Source organism: Schistocerca gregaria, chromosome 6 (assembly GCF_023897955.1).
Source record: "Schistocerca gregaria isolate iqSchGreg1 chromosome 6, iqSchGreg1.2, whole genome shotgun sequence".
In the NCBI taxonomy this organism is placed as follows: domain Eukaryota; kingdom Metazoa; phylum Arthropoda; class Insecta; order Orthoptera; family Acrididae; genus Schistocerca; species Schistocerca gregaria.
In genome coordinates this window covers 138,411,284-138,431,940 of record NC_064925.1, presented here as the reverse complement: position 1 = coordinate 138,431,940, position 20,657 = coordinate 138,411,284, and the positions used below count along the sequence as shown (strand labels likewise).

General features: G+C 38.9%; 1 protein-coding gene across 2 annotated transcripts in view; it reads left to right on the top strand.

Annotated features, from left to right (window-relative positions):
- Window positions 1-20,295, top strand: part of LOC126278060 (reticulon-4-like) — a 339,771-nt gene extending 319,476 nt beyond the window's left edge. For both annotated transcript variants that reach the window (XM_049977880.1, XM_049977879.1), the window contains 4 exons: window positions 5,218-5,428; window positions 9,593-9,801; window positions 18,213-18,318; window positions 18,652-20,295. In XM_049977880.1, the coding sequence (XP_049833837.1) occupies window positions 5,218-5,428; window positions 9,593-9,801; window positions 18,213-18,318; window positions 18,652-18,706 (581 nt within the window). In that variant the 3' untranslated portion in view covers window positions 18,707-20,295. The remainder of the gene's footprint in view (window positions 1-5,217; window positions 5,429-9,592; window positions 9,802-18,212; window positions 18,319-18,651) is intronic.
- Window positions 20,296-20,657: the final 362 nt, after the last annotated feature.

Genomic DNA, 20,657 nt, shown 5'->3' with positions numbered 1-20,657 from the left:
CACCCGCCCGCTGAGAATGTTGGCAAACTCGCCTTGGCCGATGTGCATTGATTGCAGTTTGGTAACACCTGTACTTGTGAAGTTCCTCATAAGGACACATTTCTATATAAAATTATGTGTTCTCTATAAATGGTTTTACATTTCCTGCAAATTTTAAGATACCATATCAATCTCGTATGTTAAAGGAATATAAACAACAAAGCGGCGGTTTCTCTTTTGGCGTGACAGGTGCTCTTTACTGCCAACAAGCTGTTTGTTGCTTGAATACGAAAAGAATCAGGACATAGAGATTTCTAAAAAGTTAGGAAATGATTTTCAAACTTATTTGTATGCTGTACAGTCGTCTGTTGCTCATTTCATGATGTGTAAAGATACTTTCTGTGTTTGTCAAGCGTCTCTAGAGATACGCTGCACATACCGTTGATTACCTAGTGACCAAAATGTCTACTGTAGCCAGTGTAATTTATTTTATTCCTTTCCTAATTACAAATGGAGAAAAGAGTGGCTCAAGTCTTTTCTACTGTACTTGCACTTAGCTGTTCTATCTCAGAGACACTCACAAAAATGTTAGGTCATAAAAGATCGTAACTAGAGGATGAAAGAAATCTTGCCCGAAGTGAAACTGTATCACAAAAGCGAAATCAAGAAGACGTGTTAAAATCTGTTAAAGTATGTTTCCTAGCTATTGAAGCACAGCGTTTGCCCGTTACTTTCGGAAATTCTTGAGGACAGAATATGGTTTGTAGAAAATCATTCCATAAAATATAGATTTGTGGAGGACAGGTAACTTGAATTGAAAAGTGGATGGATCTTGTACGTAAGCCCACATTAAAAATATCCAGATCTCCTTGTAAGAAGCATATACACACCTGATTTGAGTGAAGGTCAATGTAGGCACCAAAGTTGAGTCAGTGAAATATATTAACAAAAGCCAAATTGGCGCGCTCCGTTATTATTAAAGATTCATTTCTCGGAGCTGACCTAGCTTAAGTTACATGTAGTGCATGAAGGCACCTGTGTCCTCAACAGTGCGATTAGTATGTGGCTGTAGTTACACAACCCGAGTCCAATGCGAGAAAAGTTCAGTAAGCTCCTCTGTACTACAGCTGAATAAGTTGTTCTGAATGCTATATTGCCCACTCTTGGCCCTAATTACCTCTTCTCGTACCAGCTTGTAATAATTGGGTGGTTTTCTCATGTTGACCCACTAGCTTGAGTCGCTTCCGGGGTAGTACATGATGATTGCCCAGGTAGTCCTTCAGACTGCTGTCCTATATACTGTGAAACACGGTGCTCCCACGTGGGTACCCTAGGCAGCTGGCAAATATTTGCCGAAAATAAACTGCCTCTTGTTCGTAGGATGGTTCCACTGATTGTCCCCGTCAGTATGATCACTGCGGGCCCTTACTTACTGTGCTATGGTAATATTCTGCATGCGAGACATCAAGAGTAAGGGATTCCCCTAAGCACCTCCCGAAAACAGTGCCAGCCGTTTTGCAAGGTATCTGCTCTCTCAAGTTTATTTTCGTTACGAAATGAAGTGTGTGTACTGTTCATGTACAGATTGGCACGTCAGTTAGAGCTAAGTTGTGGGCCAACAGGAGCGTTGAAATAGCTGTCTTAATTCGCATTGATTTTATAACGAAAACCAGTGAAATCTCAATACTAGAGGTACAAAAGCAGTCAACAAACAAAACGAAACACTGTACTGTACCGATATTAAAAAACACCTTCAGCCAAAGGTTTGCTTGTATAAACAATTACAAACATGGAGAAGCAAATGCGTTGAGCCATTGACAACGACAGAACTAAGAGGCATGGTTCGGTAGATGTTATGGTATGTGCAGGTGGGGGGAAACTTAATCGGCGAGGCTGGGATTTATGGGAAACTCGCAGTTCCGAGACTCGAAATATCGAGATTCCACTGTATTGTTTCATTCACCGTTCAGTGGCTACTTGATACAGTTCGTCAAAACTACTACAGTTCCTGCTGTAATACGCACTTTCAAATTAGTTTGCCTACTAACACTTAACGGCTTGGACGCTAAGGAATGTCGACCAGATGTCGTGATAATAAAGCGCGAAAAATAAAAATGACTAATTTACCAAAGCTAGAGAAATTGCCGATAAATTGGGAGTCTAGCGACTAAAAGTTTCATTGTGGAGCCTCCTAGCGTGCGGAGTCCGCACTGGCTTTGCAAGAGATGCACGTTAGAGATCAAAGCATGCTGTTAATGCTTTGAAGAAGGGGTTGTAAGAAAGTTTTTGGGATACTGGGTGATAATCGGTGTGGAGACAAGTGCAAGTCGTTACTGGGGCGCTTCAAGTAATTCAAAGTAAGCGCCGCACCGTGGTTTGGTCTGTGTTGCGGTGGCGCTGGAGTCGGACAGGTCCGGTGGCAGCCGCGGCTGGAGTGGGCAGCGAAATGTGGGGTCGGCGCTCGCGGCGCGCGTAGCCGCAGTTCTGTCGAGCGCGTGCGTGTCGCAGGGCCACACGTGTTTGCGTGCGTGTTCATTATGGGTCGCAGGCCGAAGCAGCAGCTGTCGCAGGGCCAAATGGCCGAGGAGTACGTGGACAGGGGGCCAGGTAAGCCTCCCTCGTTTTGTCATCCGCACGCCGCTGTGGCACCGCACGTGTTTTTTTGACGGGAGGCGCAGCTGCCACGTGTAGCGCACAACAGCTGCTCGTTTTCACGTGGGGTCACTTCTGTCTGTGAACAATTTGATTTCAGCAAAGACGCCAAATTTCCTTGTCTGAAACTTCCCTCGAGCGGTTTGGCGAACAATGTCGAGCATTTGCAACATGAACATGAACTTCTATCTGTACTGATCGAACGAAATATTGTCATTGATTAGAGAGAATTCTTATGGCTTTCACCTCATTTCTAGCTTCTCAGACACATCGACAGTGTTACTTGCATCTTTTCGTTGGGTTTTAGGAGTTGCCTTCATATTGGCAGATGCGCGTGTCTCAGAATAATACAAATTTGGGTCTTAAGTGCTGTTTCCCCTTTGCTGCGTCATGCAATATGTTGTACTAGGTAGTTAATTATTTCAAAATTGTCATGTTTACTCTCCAGTACCCGAATAAATTTTGTACTCGTTTATATTACTAACATGTGTGGAAACAACTTGGGTCAAACAATACAATATCCATTTTGCCTATGAAAAAGCATTGTCAATCTCGTAGATGACATTGTAAATGAATGAGTCACTCATTTCAGATGTACTCTCTGTTTCAAAGAATGAACTATATTAAATCTTCAAGAAAAATATCATAGAACTTCGCACATCAACAGGAATCTGTGAATAGAGCGAAACAGATACGTTTAGCAACTGAAGCCGTTGCAGATTTACTGGTTTGGGAAACAAACTAACATATTAAGATATCTACATATTTTACTCAGTCTATGATCTAGAGCAATAAATCACTTAGTGTGTTGATCATACAAAAGTAAGCAGTGATAATATTACAGCCAATCAGTTTATTTTAAATTTTAATATTGTCAGACTACAATAAATAGAAATCTAAAACACTAAAAGACATTCATTATTCATCACTGAAATTGTCATTTGAGAACAGCGTTGGATGTGAAAATTCTTTGTTTCCAGCTAACAAAATATAACAAGCAGCAAGGCAGAAATATTCTTCATGTGTAGTATTGAAGGCAAACACATTGATGTTCTGCTTGTTTAAAAAGTTTTATAAGGTCATCTGCTAAGTCAGTCCATATTGGATAGACTGGGAGGACAATCTGCACTGGGATTAGAGAACACCATAGAAGTTTCATATAAAGGAAGGCAGATTCATCCATTACATAATAATGCTTAAACCAAAGCCATAAATATGTATTACATATAGAAGTTGTACACTCAGAAGGAAAGGGTACAAAACTAACTCAATTAGAAATACTATATATTAAATAACAGAGGTGTTAACATACAGATATCTGACATGTACACAGAACCACATTGGTGCCTTCATTTGTACATTGGTGTACAAATTCCCATGTGTGTGAACATAACTCCATTGTACTTTTATTCATTCATAAATGCTGCACTAATGAATGTTGTAGGCTTGTAACCTGTGTCCAAGTTGTCACTGGGCATTTTTTATAGATTGTCAAGAAACAATAAGCTAAAAAGTTGAGATGTTGGTCTTTCCTTAGTTACCATCTTTGAGCTCAGTTACGTGCTAGAGAATGGGATTACATCTCAAAACTGAATTTGTATAAAAACAATAATGTTCTTGAAACAAGGCAAAGGTGTTTCTTTCGGTTAACTTTTGGTGTTGAATTTAAGGATGTTTCATTAAGGACATTTATAATATCACAGTAATAGTAATAAAGAAAGAACAAACATGTAACCATACACACTAACTGTTTACATTTACTAATATAAACTGTTTTCATAGAAAATGTGCCGTGTGGGACACTTAACTAGTTTGTTCAAAACACATTTCTGCTCTTCGTAGTCTTTCATTGGAACCCCTCTGGCTTCTTTTGAGAGGTTATTTGAACAGAGTGCAGGTCTGGGAGACCCTGTAATTACTTTTCTTTCCATGACGTGGGTAAGAACAACTCCAAAGAACAAATGTTTCACCATTAAATGTGGGGCTGTCCTTCCTTAACTTGTAAATACTTTCTGCGCGTCAGGTTTATGCACTCACTCAGTTACTCCAAATTTAAAATAATAATAATAATAATAATAATAATAATAATAATAATAATAATAATAATAATAATAATAATAATAATAATAATAATTTATGATGTCACCCTTCTCTTCCTGGGTTTACTGTATCTATAAACTCAAATACTAAATTTGAGGCGGCCGAAGTGGCAGAGCGGTACTAGACGTTACAGTCTGGAACCACGCGACTGGTACGGTCGCAGGTTCGAATCCTGCCTCGGGCATGGATGTGTGTGTTGTCCTTAGGTTGGTTAGGTTTAAGTAGTTCTAAGTTCTAAGAGACTGATAACCTCAGGTGTTATATCCCACAGTGCTCAGAGCCATTTACTAAATTTGAGTGGGTATGCTAATATCTGTTCTTGTCCAGTTCAACTACATAAGAGTCAACAATATACACAATTAAAATCACATGAAGTAGCTTTGATTGTTTTATTACACCCTTTGTTATAAGATTTATAAGTAAATTATTAAATTAAAAATACCTTTTCAAGTTTTGAATCTTATGACTGGTTGTTTCTCATTGCAGTTGTGGAGCTCATCTACTGGAGGGACCCAAAGAAGTCTGGCATTGTATTTGGAAGTGTTCTGGGAATTTTGCTGTCTCTGACTTATGTCTCACTCATCAGTGTTATCGCTTATCTCTCACTTGCAATTCTGACGGGAACAATTAGTTTCCGTGTTTACAAGACTGTGCTGCAGGCAGTTCAGAAAACCACTTCAGATGGACATCCATTCAAGTGAGATTATTATTATTATTATTATTATTATTATTATTATTGCAGTAGTAGTACTGTAAAAGTAATGGCTCTCTGAAATATCGCTTGTGATGACAATTTGGTTTGTAGAACAGCACAATATGTAGGTTAGGTTGCAAGGTGGTAATTTTGTCTAGTTGGGGAACCAAACAAACTTGAATACCAAATCAAATGTGTGTGGCAACAGACTGATGGGTAGCAAGCCTAATTTTTACATTCATACCATTTTTAATGCACTCTGTCATAATCAAAACTGCGAAATAAATCCTGAAAACCCATATTACATGATGCACAAGTCTAAGTATTTTAATGCTTATGATCATACATTGTGCATGAACTACAAACAACACAAAGGACGTCCACTATATGAATTTATCTGGGTATTCTTTCAAGACTTTGCAGGAAATGGTGTTTCTTGTGAGCTGCTAAGTGAAAAATGTGTGGCATGTAGCAAAGTTCGAAGTCATTGTGTAGAACCTAATGGGCAAGCTTTGATTAGCAGGATTTATCAATCAGGGGAAAGTTATTACAGGAACGGCGTTAACAAAATAGACCAGATACTAAGGTAGCTCGTTCGATACTGGCCTGTGTTTGAGTGTGTCAAAAAAACTTGCGTCAATTTGTTTGGCTCCATTGCTTTAGAGGGGTGACAGTAACTTTGTCTGAAATAATCAGTATTCAAAGGATTTAGATTGACTGAAAGTGCAGATCATGAGAAGTGTTCCAAATAAAGCTGTACAGTGCTTAAATGATTAAATTGCACCCCAGCAGTTATTAGTAAATTAATGGAAGAGGAACCTAGGTGGTGAGCATTCGGTTTTCTGTCAGTTGTGAATGTACTGGTACTTATTTGAAAAGGGAATGTCATGGCAGGAGTGAGGATTATGATTATAGTCAATCTCAGACATTTATGCCACTGGTCATATCAGATTAAATATGGTTTTTAGAGTCTAAAGTTCAGTAATAAACAGTATTATGCTGAAAGTCAAGAGTTACGGTGTGCCGTCTGGAGCCCTGCTGTGTAAATACTGCACATGCTGCTACTCTTGTTAGCATTGGCTAGTACTAATGACTCAAAAGTCATACTTTCAAATACTGCAATACATTTCATATTTTGCTGCTTTAAAAGTTGGTTTCAGATTTATCTGACTATCTAATAGTATAGTCTCATTCCATATTTCTAAGAATGTACTGCCAGTTGTTGCACAGTAAAGAGTTATCTAGTTTTACTGTGTACATTCCACTTAAGTATTGAGTTACTTTGACATTTCCTAATTACATTCAGTTTGTGTGTTTGAACATAATGAATGCTAGTAACATTGAGTTTTTGAAGATGACAGAATATTCCTTAAATCTCTTCCAGGATTACCACTTCATTAGATATAAGCTTACAAGCTTCTGTGTGCTCTATTGGACTGTATTGGTAAGGAGTCATAAAGTGGCATTCAGAGATTGACATGAACTGTAAATCATGTCAACCGCGCTGGAATAAATTGATAGATTTTACAGTATTGTTTAAAGGTTTCCTAATGTTAAATATTTCTCGTGGTGCAAATACTGATATTGGAGGAAAGGCAGACATGAGGCTACATTACAGATCAGTGTTTTACTGCAACCTTTATTTGGTTTTCACATACATTAGCTAGGACTCTCAACCAAATAGTCACCTTTCGACCTAATCTAGCCCTCAGTTACATTACAGATCAGTCTGTACCACAACCTTAGATTTTGGATGTGGAGGCTGTACCATATCACACTTTAACCCGGTCTTCTGTAGGTGCTGTTAGCGTGAAGTGCACGGCACAGAGTATCTAAAGAAAACGAAGCTTGTCATTGAAGTATTATATTAAAAAGTAGAATTTTTAACTCTGAAACCATACAGCCAGTGCACAGCGTGTTCAGCTCCAGACTCCAAATATGTAATAATTTCATTACCGCACTTCCATAAGTTAATAATACTGACATGGTTAGTCTGGGCACAATCTGCAGTTGGTGGCAGCTGAAGGAAAATTCACAAGCCAAGACCGCTAAAAAAAAGTCGTATATAGGATGACGACTGGTTTAGTAACACTGATGTTGTAAAAATTCAGAAGCATAAAATTAGACAACAGTATAGCTCTGCCAAAACCAGTCATCCAAAAAAAATGCTTTTTATCAGTCTTCGCTTGTGATGTTTGCTTTAGTTACTTTCATTAGTCTTGCTGTGACCATTGGTGCGAGTGTTCTCATGTCTGTGTAGTTACGCATAAACATAAAGTGTCAAGTAGTTTTTCCTGTTGTAATAAAATGGAAATGGAGTTTTGTGATTGCAATCAACTTAGTCCTGTTGTTCTCTCTTGTATTTCAAGTTCTCTTTTTGTTGGATAAGAATAAGGATAATTGTTTGAAAGATAATTTCAAGTTGCTTGAAGTTTGTGTGCAATGAACTTTTCTACTGCTTGCTGGAAAATATAAGTAGAATCATAGTGGTGTGCTGTTCCAGTAATGTGCCAGTCTTCAAATGCTGTTACAGAAGGTAGCATTGGTTATTGCCAAATCTGTGTGTTCTACATGTGCAACTGCACAACTAGAATGCACAGGAATGAAACAATTTAAGCAAATGTTGCAGTTGACTTCTTGCGCTTGAATAGTGTCAGGCAGATATTTCACGTGCTGCAATTCAAAATGATTATTTTTACCATTCTTTAATAAAAATCTCATAAGTCTTCTGTTTAATAATTCATTCCTTTTGAAGAAATGTTAACATTCCAGCAGTCTGTGAGAGATATTTATATTTAATGTTTAATCCATTTAGAGTTTCTCATTAGTTGGATGTGGCCATGAAAAAGAATTTTGCATTTGCATATTGTAAGTTGTGCTTTCTTTGTATATTTGTTTTGTAGATTGTTGTGGTACAAGAACTCTCCATTCTGATTCCACTGTTAAGTATGATGCATAGTTACATGTACATACAAAATTCTAAGGCTGAATTTTGTTGTTAGAAAAAAGCACTTTAAGTGATAAACAATCATGTAGCTTGAAAATGTATTTCCTTTTCTCCTACTCTATCATGCTTGCAGAGAAACCTCAAGTAACCCATTGATGATGATAATTTGTTTTATTTGAAGTTATTAACAAGATTTGTTCTTTGCATCAAGAGTTCAAACTGTGTTGTTGTCCTTCCATTGCTTCATACTTTGATATTTTGACACTAGAATGTCTTGGGCACAGGCAGGACACAAAGGAAAATCACAAAAAGTGAACTGCCTAAAGTTCTTAAATGAATTGTGAATTCTGATTGAATTGTCGTACTCTGATCTGAACACGTCATTAAACAGTTAAGCCGCTTAGTTGACAAGCATATTCTACAATATGAGGGAATTCTTTGATACTGTAATGTTGAAACTGATATTAAAGATTCTGATTTAAATTTGCATAACTGGTTCAAGTAAGATATCTAATTTGTATGAAAGTGTGCTGAAAGGTAATGCCTCAGTCTTTTATTCTGATCTCAACACCAGTTGAGTTGCTACATGTAGTGCTTACTACTCGGTCAACATTCCCACCTAACTGACGTAAGTTGCATTGCTGTGCTACTAGAGTGCTCCCAGTTGTAGCATGTTGAGAAAGTGTGCTGTAATATTTTGTACATGTGGAGCAACCTCTTCTTCAGTATCACAATGCCGGACCACGTAAGTGCTGTGACATCTGATACAGACACCTTGTATTCACTACCATCAGTTGGCCTCCGCATAGGCCAAATTGGCCCCATCTGATTTTCATCTGTTTTCAGAACACCTTTGAAGACTTCACTTTTGTAGTGATCCAGCATTGCAAGCTAAGGTGAGTTTGTGGCTCTGTCAACAGTCTGACATTCTATGGTGATTGTATCAATAAACAGATTTCTCATTTGTAGAAATGTGTTTGTCAGAGTGACTGTTTAGAAGTAAATGTGTATACATGAAGGATAGAGGTATAGAATGTTAGTTTTTCATTAAAAAAGCTTTGAGTTTCCACATAAAAAATTTGAGGGCATTACTTTCCAACATGCCCTCATGTGTGTAACATGAATATTAAAATACTTTGTATTTGTAACATGCTGTCACTGAGAGCCTATTCTATGATATGCGGTCAGTGGCAAATAAATAATCTGAATTTGTTTTATAGGGACATACTGGAACTGGATCTGACCCTGCCGCAAGAGAAAGTACGTGAGATGACTGACTTAGCTGTTGCCCATCTGAATGCAGCAGCATGTGAACTGAGGCGGCTGTTCCTGGTAGAGGACCTTGTAGACTCAATTAAGTTTGGAGTTCTACTGTGGTGCCTGACATATGTTGGGGCGTGGTTCAATGGCATGACTCTAATCATCATAGGTAATTTTTGTCAGCAATTTAACATACCCCATAGAACATTATATGCAGTTGTGCATTGGAACTCATCTTAAAGTTATTTCATTACCATTTTTGTTAGATGCGCTTTCACATTGAAAATGCATGATTAATTTGAGCCATATTATTTATGTTATTGCAGAACATTTGACACTGCTCTTTTAAAGTGGTGTAATCTCCGATGGGTGTGCTGCTGTTAAGAGTCCATACAAGTTACACAGATTAACACACACACACACACACACACACACACACACACACACACACCTAGACTCTACTGCATAAACTGGAAATTAAAACAATTACGGAAGGGGGGTTGGTGGTGGTTGTTACATTTTGTGATATTTTACAACAGAATTTTCCTATGAAACATATTACATACATTTTTGTAATAAACAATCATGGCTACTATGGTATGTTGGGCAGCTTCTAGTTTTTAGCACAGTTACTTTTAATACACAGAAGATCCAATTTTAATTTCAGTTAAACGATAGTATTCCATTGAAATGTACTTCTACCATGTGGAACTTCCCTGCAGGGCATAAGGTACCTTTTTCTAACTCTGAACGTATTTAAAAAACATGATTATGAGAAATCAACTATTTACTTCGTCACTGTGACAGCATATGTAGACAGTTCTAGTTGCGTGACACATACAATAGTGGCTGGTAAGAGACGGTAAGTGACAATATAAAGGGTATTTGCGTGTCAGGTCTGCTAGCTTTCTGCTGCAGGTGACTGGGGTGCCAGCTGTGGTCGGCGGCCTCTGGTGGGGTTCCTGGAGCCCCTGAACAGTGCGTAATAACATGATAGTTACTACACTGCTCCTGAGGGGGGAGAGGAATGCCCTGAGGTCGGTTCCTCCTGCAACATTCATATGGTTGACACATCCATAGTGTCAGAATTTGTTGTCATGGGTGTGAACAGATTCCGGTCCATGTAAACTAGGGGGTAGAGCCAGAAATGGTGCTAGCATGGACACACACACACTACTACTACTTCTCCTGTAGGAAAGCAGGCAGTGAACTCCGGCACCCTGTAGGCAAGGATCATATGTGAGGGGCTGTGAGCTGGGCAGCTGCAGTGTCTGGAGGTGATGTAACTGGCAGGCACCTGGGAGTGGAGGTGGCAGCAGCAGTGGTTGGCATAGGAGGCACCTGTAGCTGTGCCAATGAAGCCTCAGCATTCCTGCAAGAGAAGGCACTGCAGAGGTGTTGGGATATCGAGCCATGTTGCCAGTGTGTTGCCAATTTGTCGGAGCAGCTGGTGACCACATCAGGAGGGTGGGTGGGCGGGCATGGCATGTGCTGCCCGCAGTGAATGGTGCTAAAAGTGGAAAAGATGACAGTCCGCAGAGGAAGCAGCATTGCCCACCTGAGGGTGTAGCTGATGGTAGTGGTGCGCCACAAGGCACTTGTCGACATGCAGCATCAACACGTGGTACTCATAGTGCCTGTTGGCATCGGTGATGCCTAGAGTCCAATGCAGTTGCTGTCTGAATCCTTGGGCCAGTAGCACAGTTCTGGGTGCAAACTGGCAGCAGCAGCAGCACCAGCAGGAGATGGAGCAGCATCTATGGCTGCTAACCATGCAAGTGTTCAGCTGGGCTCGTTCCCAAATTGGAGTCCTGTCTTCGTTTCCAGAATCCATAGGATGGTTCTACCACACCATTATATTCTGGGTTGGATGGAGGTGTCAAAATGAAGCAGCTGCCATTGTGAGAGCAAAAACCTTCGAAGGATTGAGCGAAAAACTGAGGACCATGGTTAAAAACCACCATTTAAGGTAGGCACTTGATACAAAAAATTGCTGGCAGCTTGTTGGCCATTGCATCTGCAGCAGTAGATAGACAACAAAAGGCATGAGAAAGATGGCAATAGGCATTGACAACCAACACTAAAGAAGTGTCTAGAGAAGTTAAAGCTAAGTTGATATGGGTTCTTTCCCAAGACAGTGTGGGTGCTGTGACCAGGCTCGCCATCTGACAAATACCAGGCCAGAACAAGTGCTCACAGCCAAATTGTTTGGTGAGGGATGCTTCCCAGTGACTTTCATATAACAGGTTGGAGAACTTCTTATACAGCATTGCTGGAATTGAAACAGTAGTAGTAATTTTTACCGTGGAGAGAATGACCCTATCTTAGAGTAAAAGACGATGATAGAAAGCATAGAAGTTTCACAAGAAAGCCCAGAGGTTGGTCAGGCCACCCGTGTCTTAAACTTCTTTAACATTGTAGCTATAATAGAAACATATTCTGCGTCTTTCTTGTACTACGAACTTTGTAATGACTTGCTTGAATGATACCCATGCTTCTTTCTCATTTAAGGTCATTGTGGATTCAAAGTTAACATCAAACATCAATTTTCTAATGCCAGGTCTGACAGACTACTTTTTAGTTCAGCTTCTGAAAGGTGTGGAAACTTCTGGCAGAGATACTTAAAACATGGTCCATCTTTAGGCAAAGCCTTTACAAACTGTTTCATTAGGCCTAACTTTATATGTAGAGGCAGTAGTAGTATGTTTTTTGGATCTACAATGCTTTTGCACGGAATGTTCTTCTCACAAGGTTTTAAAAACTCCCTCACAGGCCAGTTATTTCTGCACCAGTGTTGATCCCTAGCCCTACTGTCCCATTCACACAAGAAACATGGAAATTCACTAAAGCCACCTTTCTGACAAAGGAGCACGTGTATTACTTTTAGATCGCCACATCATCCAGCCATGAGCAGAATAGCCTATTTTATTTAGCACTAGTTCTAGGTTATCATAGCTTTCATTCATATGTCCAATAAGTATAGATGCATACATGGTACCACTGTGTAATAAAACAGCCTTTAAAGTAGTTTTGGATGAATCAATAAATAGCCTCCAGTCTTACATTTTGTATTCAATACCAAACTCATTCATCAGACTGGGAATGTCTGAGCAGTACACTAAATCGCCTTGTTGGAAAAACTTGGGAAATTGCCCCCCCCCCCCCCCTCTCTCTCTCTCTCTCTCTCTCTCTCTCTCTCTCTCTCTCTCTCTCTCTCTCTCTCTCTCTCTCTCTTTCTTTCTTTTTGGTCTACTAGGGACCATGGGGCTCGTCTTAACTCTCAGCTATGGTCTTCTACTTTTTCTTCGCCCAGTATCCATTCATCTTCTGGCTGTGAGCCTGCTTCCTCTCATCTGTCCACTTAGATCTGGTGTTGCCTGTATACTTTTTGCCTGTGGGAAACAGTGGGAAGACTCCCTGCAGGATGACCTGTCGGTATTTTGTTCGGTTCTTGTCTGTCTTTAATGGGATCTGCAGCCCCTCCAAGTCTGATATACCAGAGGTGATCCACTTGGCTTTGGATACTTTTCCCCTACTTGTCACTGTGAGGATCCTGTTGGTGAGCCTGAAGTGATTCAGGCAGGTCTTGTGCCCATAAAAGGTCAGTCGCCTTTTCCTCATAAATGTGACTATGTCTTCCTGATGTTCGTAGAGCTCGTTATTGTGCCTGATTCTGTAGGTGCTGTCTTCCTCTCTTATGCGTCCTAGTATTCTCCTCAGGACCTTCCTCTCTTTAAGTTCTAGTGTCCTGAGTGAGCCCTTTCGATTCATCACCCGAGGCACTCAGAGCCATAGACTGCAGTGGGTTTTACTTCCAAGTTGTAGTTCTTCAACTTTATGTTCTTGGATAGGTACTTGGAGGTATAGATGTTCTTACAGAAATGATAGGCCCTCTCGAACTTGGTGCACCTGGCGTTTATGGTCAAGGTTTTGCTCTCGCATGCTGAGATGCATTCTCCCAAGTACTTGACTCTCTCTCTCTCTCTCTCTCTCTCTCTCTCTCTCTCTCTCTCTCTCTCTCTCTCTCTCTCTCCCCCTCCCTCCCCCCTCTCCCTCCATATATATGCTGGTTCCAACTGCCAATATGTTATTTTCTTTTAATCTAGAGCCAAGCAATACAGCTTCTTCTTTCGTTACGCCCATATCCCTAACCAAATTGTTAAGCTCGGTCTGAGTGAACAATTTGGGCTAATGGAATTCACCATCATCTCGTTCATCTGAATCGGAATGTACACCAGAAAATACTTCTGTTGGAATAGAATTTAAATCATCTGTAATGTCTGTTTGCTCTTTTTAATCACAGAATCACAACAAATATAACAAACTGTCAGAGTTGTTACAACTACGATTAGACATTGTACTGAGCATATGTACAGGCAGCGGGGAAAGTGAGGTTAGTTTGATAGTGAACAAAACACTATCTGTCAACACAAAAATAGAATTGACCCTTTTTTTGCCATCAAATGTTGTCAGCAGTGCTACCAACATCATCTACATTAATTACACTTCCTTTTAAGGTTATCTTAACTATATAAAAGCTGTTGAAATCTTTAAAAATCGCTTTAATTTAATAAACTGAACTGTAAAATGTGAAGAAATGGTGGGTGATACAGTTTTTTCAGTGTCAAATTTGGAATTCCCACCATAATAACATAAGAATAAGGTATTTTCAGCAAAAGTTTTTCCATCGTCTGCCTGTGTAGTCCGTGACAATGTGTCAGCACTTGCATGCTGCGACATACATCGGAAATACATCTTGTAATTGTATATCGACGAAAATGAGGCTCACCATTGAAGATAAGCTGCTTTGTCAGGTAAACCAGCTGAAAGGTGAAACACACTAACTATAGGTTTATGATCAGTGACTAGGTTGAATTTGTTACCAAATAAGAAGACATGAAATTTTCTCATGCCATAGACAATTGCAAAGAGTTCTTTTCGACTTGCAGATTCTGCTTCTGAGCTGTGCTGAGTGTTTTGGATGCACATGCGACACATTGCTCAGAGCTACATGTGTAATGGTGGGCCAGAATGGCTCCCTCCCTATAGTGGGATGTGTCCATGGTCTAGACATAAAGGTTTACTCTGTTGGACGGTCGCAAGGCAAGGTGCCGAGTGTAATTCGTTTTTAAGCTGTAAAAATGCATGCTGATAGGACAGCTACTACTTGAACTAGACATTTTTTACAAAGCAGCGGCCAGAATAGCTCCACCCAGAAGAAACTTGTGATAGTAAGATAACTCGGCAATGAATGCAGTAGTTGCTGCAGATAGGTAGGACGAGGCAAAGCTGTAATAGCAGCTTCATGCAGTTCCAGTGTTCAACACCCTGCATGGAAAAATCAGGACTGAGATAAACCATAGCGGATTAAAAGATTCTGACTTAGTAAGATTACACTTAGTGCCTATGGTTTGCTAAACAATAGAGAACAGAGGTTACGTAAATGTTAGCCTGGCAAGGTGTCCATTACTACAATGTCGTCAAGATAGTTAATACAGCAACGAATCTCTGCCGAGAGTTGCTTCAAAAAGCATTGGAAAAATAGCTGTACTCTTTCACCCTAAACATCAAATGTTGATATTGACAAAGACTGAAAGGTGTCTTCACTTCAAGCAGTTGTTCCAAAGCATCATGTAATAGGACCTCAGCTAAGTTATTTTTGGGAAAGAATTGACCCTCGGCAAATTTTGCATGTAATTCATCAGTTAGAAGCAGAGGAGTGTGTAAGTAATACTGTGCTTTTATGGTAAATTTAAAGTCTCTGCAAAATCGGAGCTGAACCGATTGTAAAAAAAAAAAAATCGCTAATGACAGTCCACTCAATCATTGACATTGATTGATGTATAGTGATGCCAACTGATCCAGTTTGGACTCAACTTGCTTGCTGGACGACACTGGTATGGACTACGCCTGAAGAAAAAAAATGCTGCGGAGCTACACAATTAATCTAGAACTTAGTGAAGGACATGATCCTATGATAAGATTGAAACTGTCAGTAATAGAATATTCAAAAGCAACGTAATCGTCTAAACCAGACAAATTCTCTGTATGAATTTAGTAGACTGTCAAATAGATGATTGGATGGGCTACAGATTTGTAAGCTGTGGTGGCAGTAAATTGATCAATAACAGGAATATGTTGTTCATTTAACTTACCAGACAGTGTTGGACAGCCGTGTGTATGTTGGAGAATTGAACAGTCAAGCAGCAGCTGTGGCGTCTGCTTTTGGTGATGGATCTTTCAATAAGTGTTTATTCTGATCTGCTGACAGCAATGAAACATTTGTTCAGAGGAAGACTGAATACGGCCTTTATTGCGACACTTGATGTGATGACTTCCTGTGTCGTACAGATCTCTCGTCTTGCACAAATTGAAAGGGGCATGACGGATGTGTTGCATGTTGTTGTTGCCGATGGGGTTGCTCATTGCTGCCAGGTTTTCTGGTTGGTACGACAGACTTCCTCTTTGCTTGGTGAGCCTGTTGCTACATTCCACTGTGGTGCACTAACAACAACAGCTGTGCTGAATTATTTGATTTAGTGGCCTACTGCACGGTATACCTCAAAAGACAGAGCAGTGTCTTCAAAGGACAGATCCTCACATCGAAGGGCTCTGACGAACTTCCTTGTTGGGTGTGAGGAGGATGATGGTCACAAACCATAGTGTTTGCATAGGATTTTTCAGAGGTTATAGCAATGATGTGATTCTTATGGCTCAAACCCAGCAGCTCTGCCATCCAAGCCCAAGAAGATTGATGGGCAGCTTGTGGCACTGGTAAAACTTTGAGCAGTAATAAACTAGGTGCACTTGTGATAAGAGGACGGCAAACTGACACAACTAGTAGACGAGAGGACACAGAAACAAAACAAAACCTTAAATATCCCGTTCATTTACCTTAAATTTGACAAAATGCTGGTGGAACCAATTTTCATAAGCATCCTAGTCTTCAGCAGAGTCATGATACAGTGAGAGCAGCAACTACAGCATCATTTCCACTTGATAGTGGAGCATGAACAGTCGATGTAGCAACAAGTTTTTCCAAAGCAACTGTGGTAAGTTGCTGTTGGCTGATAAGTGATTAAAGTATAATCTCCATGGAGAAGTTATGTGAAAGTCACTGAAGTGGAGCACATGACAATTCTCCTAATTTTCCAAATAAAGCTCATTTACCTCTTAAGTACCAAAAATGTTCTATTAAAAACTTAAATAATATTTCAGGTTGAACACCCCAGTATTTACTGAATAGCAGGTCTGTTACGGATAATAATGTAGGGGGACCCTTCATCAGCCATTGTCATTATGTGTAACTTAATTCTTTACCTTTTATCCAATTAAACTGCAGTTAAAGAATTGAAATTAAGACTTTCAAAAGGTGTCCCTAATTAAAATTGATTCCCCCCCCCCCTTTTTCCCCTCCCCCCTCCTGGATGCTGTGGAAATAATATAATCACTAGTAACATTACTGCACATTGACATAAAAGAAGAAACAGAATTTTGTAAAGTAAAACTCTTCCCAAGAGTGTTGTACACTGTTACTTATACTCTCAACGCAGATTTTGTTACTTACTGTGGATTTAATGTTAACTTTCAGCTTTTCATGACTAATTTGCAGCTGTGAGCACTGTTTTTTTGTTAGTTAGGTCTCCCAGCCAAAATTTATTCATGTGTTAATTGTAAATTTGTGTTAAACTGAAAAACTGAGTAAGATGTTGAAATTCTTAATGCACTAAGCTTACCTTGAAGAGGAGTGCAGTTCAAATTTGTTGTCATCTCTCTGTATAGTATTTTCCAAATCAGTCTAATGCTGTAATGGGTTCTTTTTAAAAATACATCCTTTTCCCTCTTTACCACATTTCTTTATCAAACTTCATGCCAAGTACTCGGCAACCTTGTCACCTGCTTTAAACATCCCAAATTACTCCCTTTCTCCTTCCCCTTCCTCTAAAAAGCATCAAAAAATCTGATATTCAGACGTCAGTATATGTGACTGAAACAAATCCTTCAGAGGTTTCATAATATTGGCAGAGAAAAATTTCCAAATTGGCCTTTCACTAAAAAATCAAGAAAAATATTTCCTAAGTGGTAATGATGATAGTCGTGTCAAGTGTTGGAGATAGAAGGGGTTCCTTCAGTTGAGAAGAGAAGCAGTAAATGAGACTGATATGGAGTTACATGGAAAAAATGGCATTTGGTCAGGGGGAGACGACATGGAACAGTGTGAGAGGGAAATAAAAACTGAAATTCTTTTAGCAGATCGTTATTGAGTTGTTGATCAGCTGGTAGTCACTGTAGAGGAATGTGACAGGATTCTAAATTCAACATGGCGAGTCTTTGTTGTGAAAATGAAAAGATACGCTCTAGGGAGTCTACTACACCTCTATAAGCAATCATGGTTTCCTCCCTTGAAAACAAAGTGGTTATTGGTTAGCACGAAATATCCCCCCTCCTTGCCCAATTAATATTGCCTTATATGTTCTTATGATAGGTAAAGGAAAACGTTAAGAGAGAAGAGAATTGTATTTGTGTGATTACACAAATTATATGCTGTCATTATAAAATTTCAATATTTCTTGTTTCCAGCTTTTGTAGCCTTGTTCACCTTGCCAAAGGTTTATGAAACAAACAAAGTGCAGATTGACCAGAACATTGATTTAGTGAGGAGCAAAATAGCAGAGATCTCATCAAAGTAAGTAATTTGTAGTTAATTCTAACAAAGAAAGTACTTCAGCTACTATGAACTGCATCTGTGTAGTTACTCGTTGTCTTCTTATGAGAGATTAAGTGCCAATAAATAATAGATATTCACAACTTTTTTTAAGTGTGTAAATATTAACTATCTCTTTGCTTTTAATATCTGGTTCTGTTCTTAACAGCAGTGACTATAGCTTTCAACATCACTTCATAAAATTAAGTCAAATATTGTTATGGAATTGTTTGTGAAAGGTTGACAGAACTGATGGAATGTACACCTGTGCATGCATGCGTGCGAAATAATACAAATTTTAATTTTCTGTTACAGGATTAAAGCAACCATCCGTGTTGGTGGGAAGAAACCAGAAGAAAAGAAAGAATAAATACTTACTTTTCAGAGGAAATTATTTGAAAGTGAACTGCAAAAACAGCAATGAAATTGGAACAAAACAACCACTTTCTTCTGTGCAGTCATCATATATATTCCATGTGTTTGAATGTCATCATCACACAGTAATAAACCTTGACCAACTATGTGATTGCTGTATTAATTTCATACGGTTTCTTAGGTTTCTAATTTATTCTGTCCATTCTATTAACATTGTAATTTATTCCACTTGGCTCAGACTACTGTAAATATTTCAATTTTGAACACAAAGATTGAAATATGAGTAAGAGCATGTAAGTGTAAAACTCTTTAAATGTTTTCTCTCTACTGTAGAATGAAGAGTTGTTATCAAAGTTCCCCATGCTGCTTCAGATTTGTAGCATATCCTGTGAAAAATAAGTGTGCACGTGTGAGAGAATGGTATTTTTATTATCCATTTAACTAAGTTTCCTCTGAAGGATTGAGTCTGGTTGCGTGTGTGAACAGGCCCTTAAATTTTTATAGACTGGGTGCATTAATCCTCGCTTGCATGAAGTGTGGTTGAATGTGTGTCTTTGTAATTTTCTGCGTAATAGGAATAGGTACTGGACAAAAAACTGGAGAGAGATAACTAACTCGCAACCTTACTGTGTTTAAATGATGATATGGAAATTTTGTACCCTGTGTGTGTGTGTGTGTGTGTGTGTGTGTGTGTGTGTGTGTGTGTGTGTGTGTGTGTGTGTGTGTTGCTTGTTAAAAGTAGGTCTGGATGCAATGGTTTGCATGTAGTTGTCGCTGTAAGCTGCAAAAAATTCTTGTTTCATCTATTAAAGTGTTGCAAATATTTCACGTGAAAAGTGAATATTAACAGAATATGTTGCTGTAAAGTTATTTGCTGCTTATTTGGTTTATGAAGCTCTTAATGGTGAACATTCATTAAATAATGATGCTTTTAACACAAATTTAAAACTGAATCAGCTGATTGGTGTAAGAAGATACTATTTGTGCCACAAATTTTTATATAAAATTGAGCACCTATGCTGCTATCTGTGAGATGTCACTTAAATGAATTTCTCACTGAAAATTGTTGTACATTGCTGTCTCTATCTCTTTGTGACTGAAAAATAACAAAGCTACGTGGAATCTCTGCTATATGTACGAAAACTATATGAAATCCGGGGACAGTATCAGATGGCTTGTGAAATTGTTAATTTTATTGATCTTTTTACTTACTGCCCTCCGCATAATTCGCTTAATGGTTGGTGGGCGAGCACACGAGTATTCTGCCAAATGCACATGTATAGATGATTATTCTTAGCCTAATTAATTGTTGGGATTATTTAAATTGGAAAGATATGGTGATAATACTGCATATTTGTCTTTTTGACATAAATACACCCTAATGCTTTTCATACAGCATCTAGACTCGTAATAATGAAAGTAGCTGTTATTAATTCAGGTCTAGTGTTAAGAGAATTGGTGCAATGTTTTGTTGAAAGAAATCTGTATGTATTGGTTTCATTCTGGTTTTTGTCAAGTATAATTTGGAGATATTAAGTTGTATTGATGTGCTTTGTACACAAATAAAAAGAATTCTACCAGGAACATGTGTAAGTTCTGCAATCTAAATGTAGAGTCTGAATTCTACAATGGTGTAGTGGATTTTTGTAATGCTGAAGTGGTTACTGTAAAAAAAAAAACCTGTAATATCTGCATGGTCCTCACAACAGCAGACTTAGTGTTTTTCATAAATTCATCTACTGCTTTAAAAAATACTCTGGTACTGTCTGGCGGTGTCTTGAGGATCACAAACACCTTCGAGGATCTGATTTCACAAAGCTGTTTTCAGTATTTTTGATACTCAGTGTATAAATTTAAGTTGGTAGAAATGCTAGCAAAACACTGGACACAGAACACTACCAATAATACCCTTACATACGTTTGAATATAAACTGTCCAACATTTTA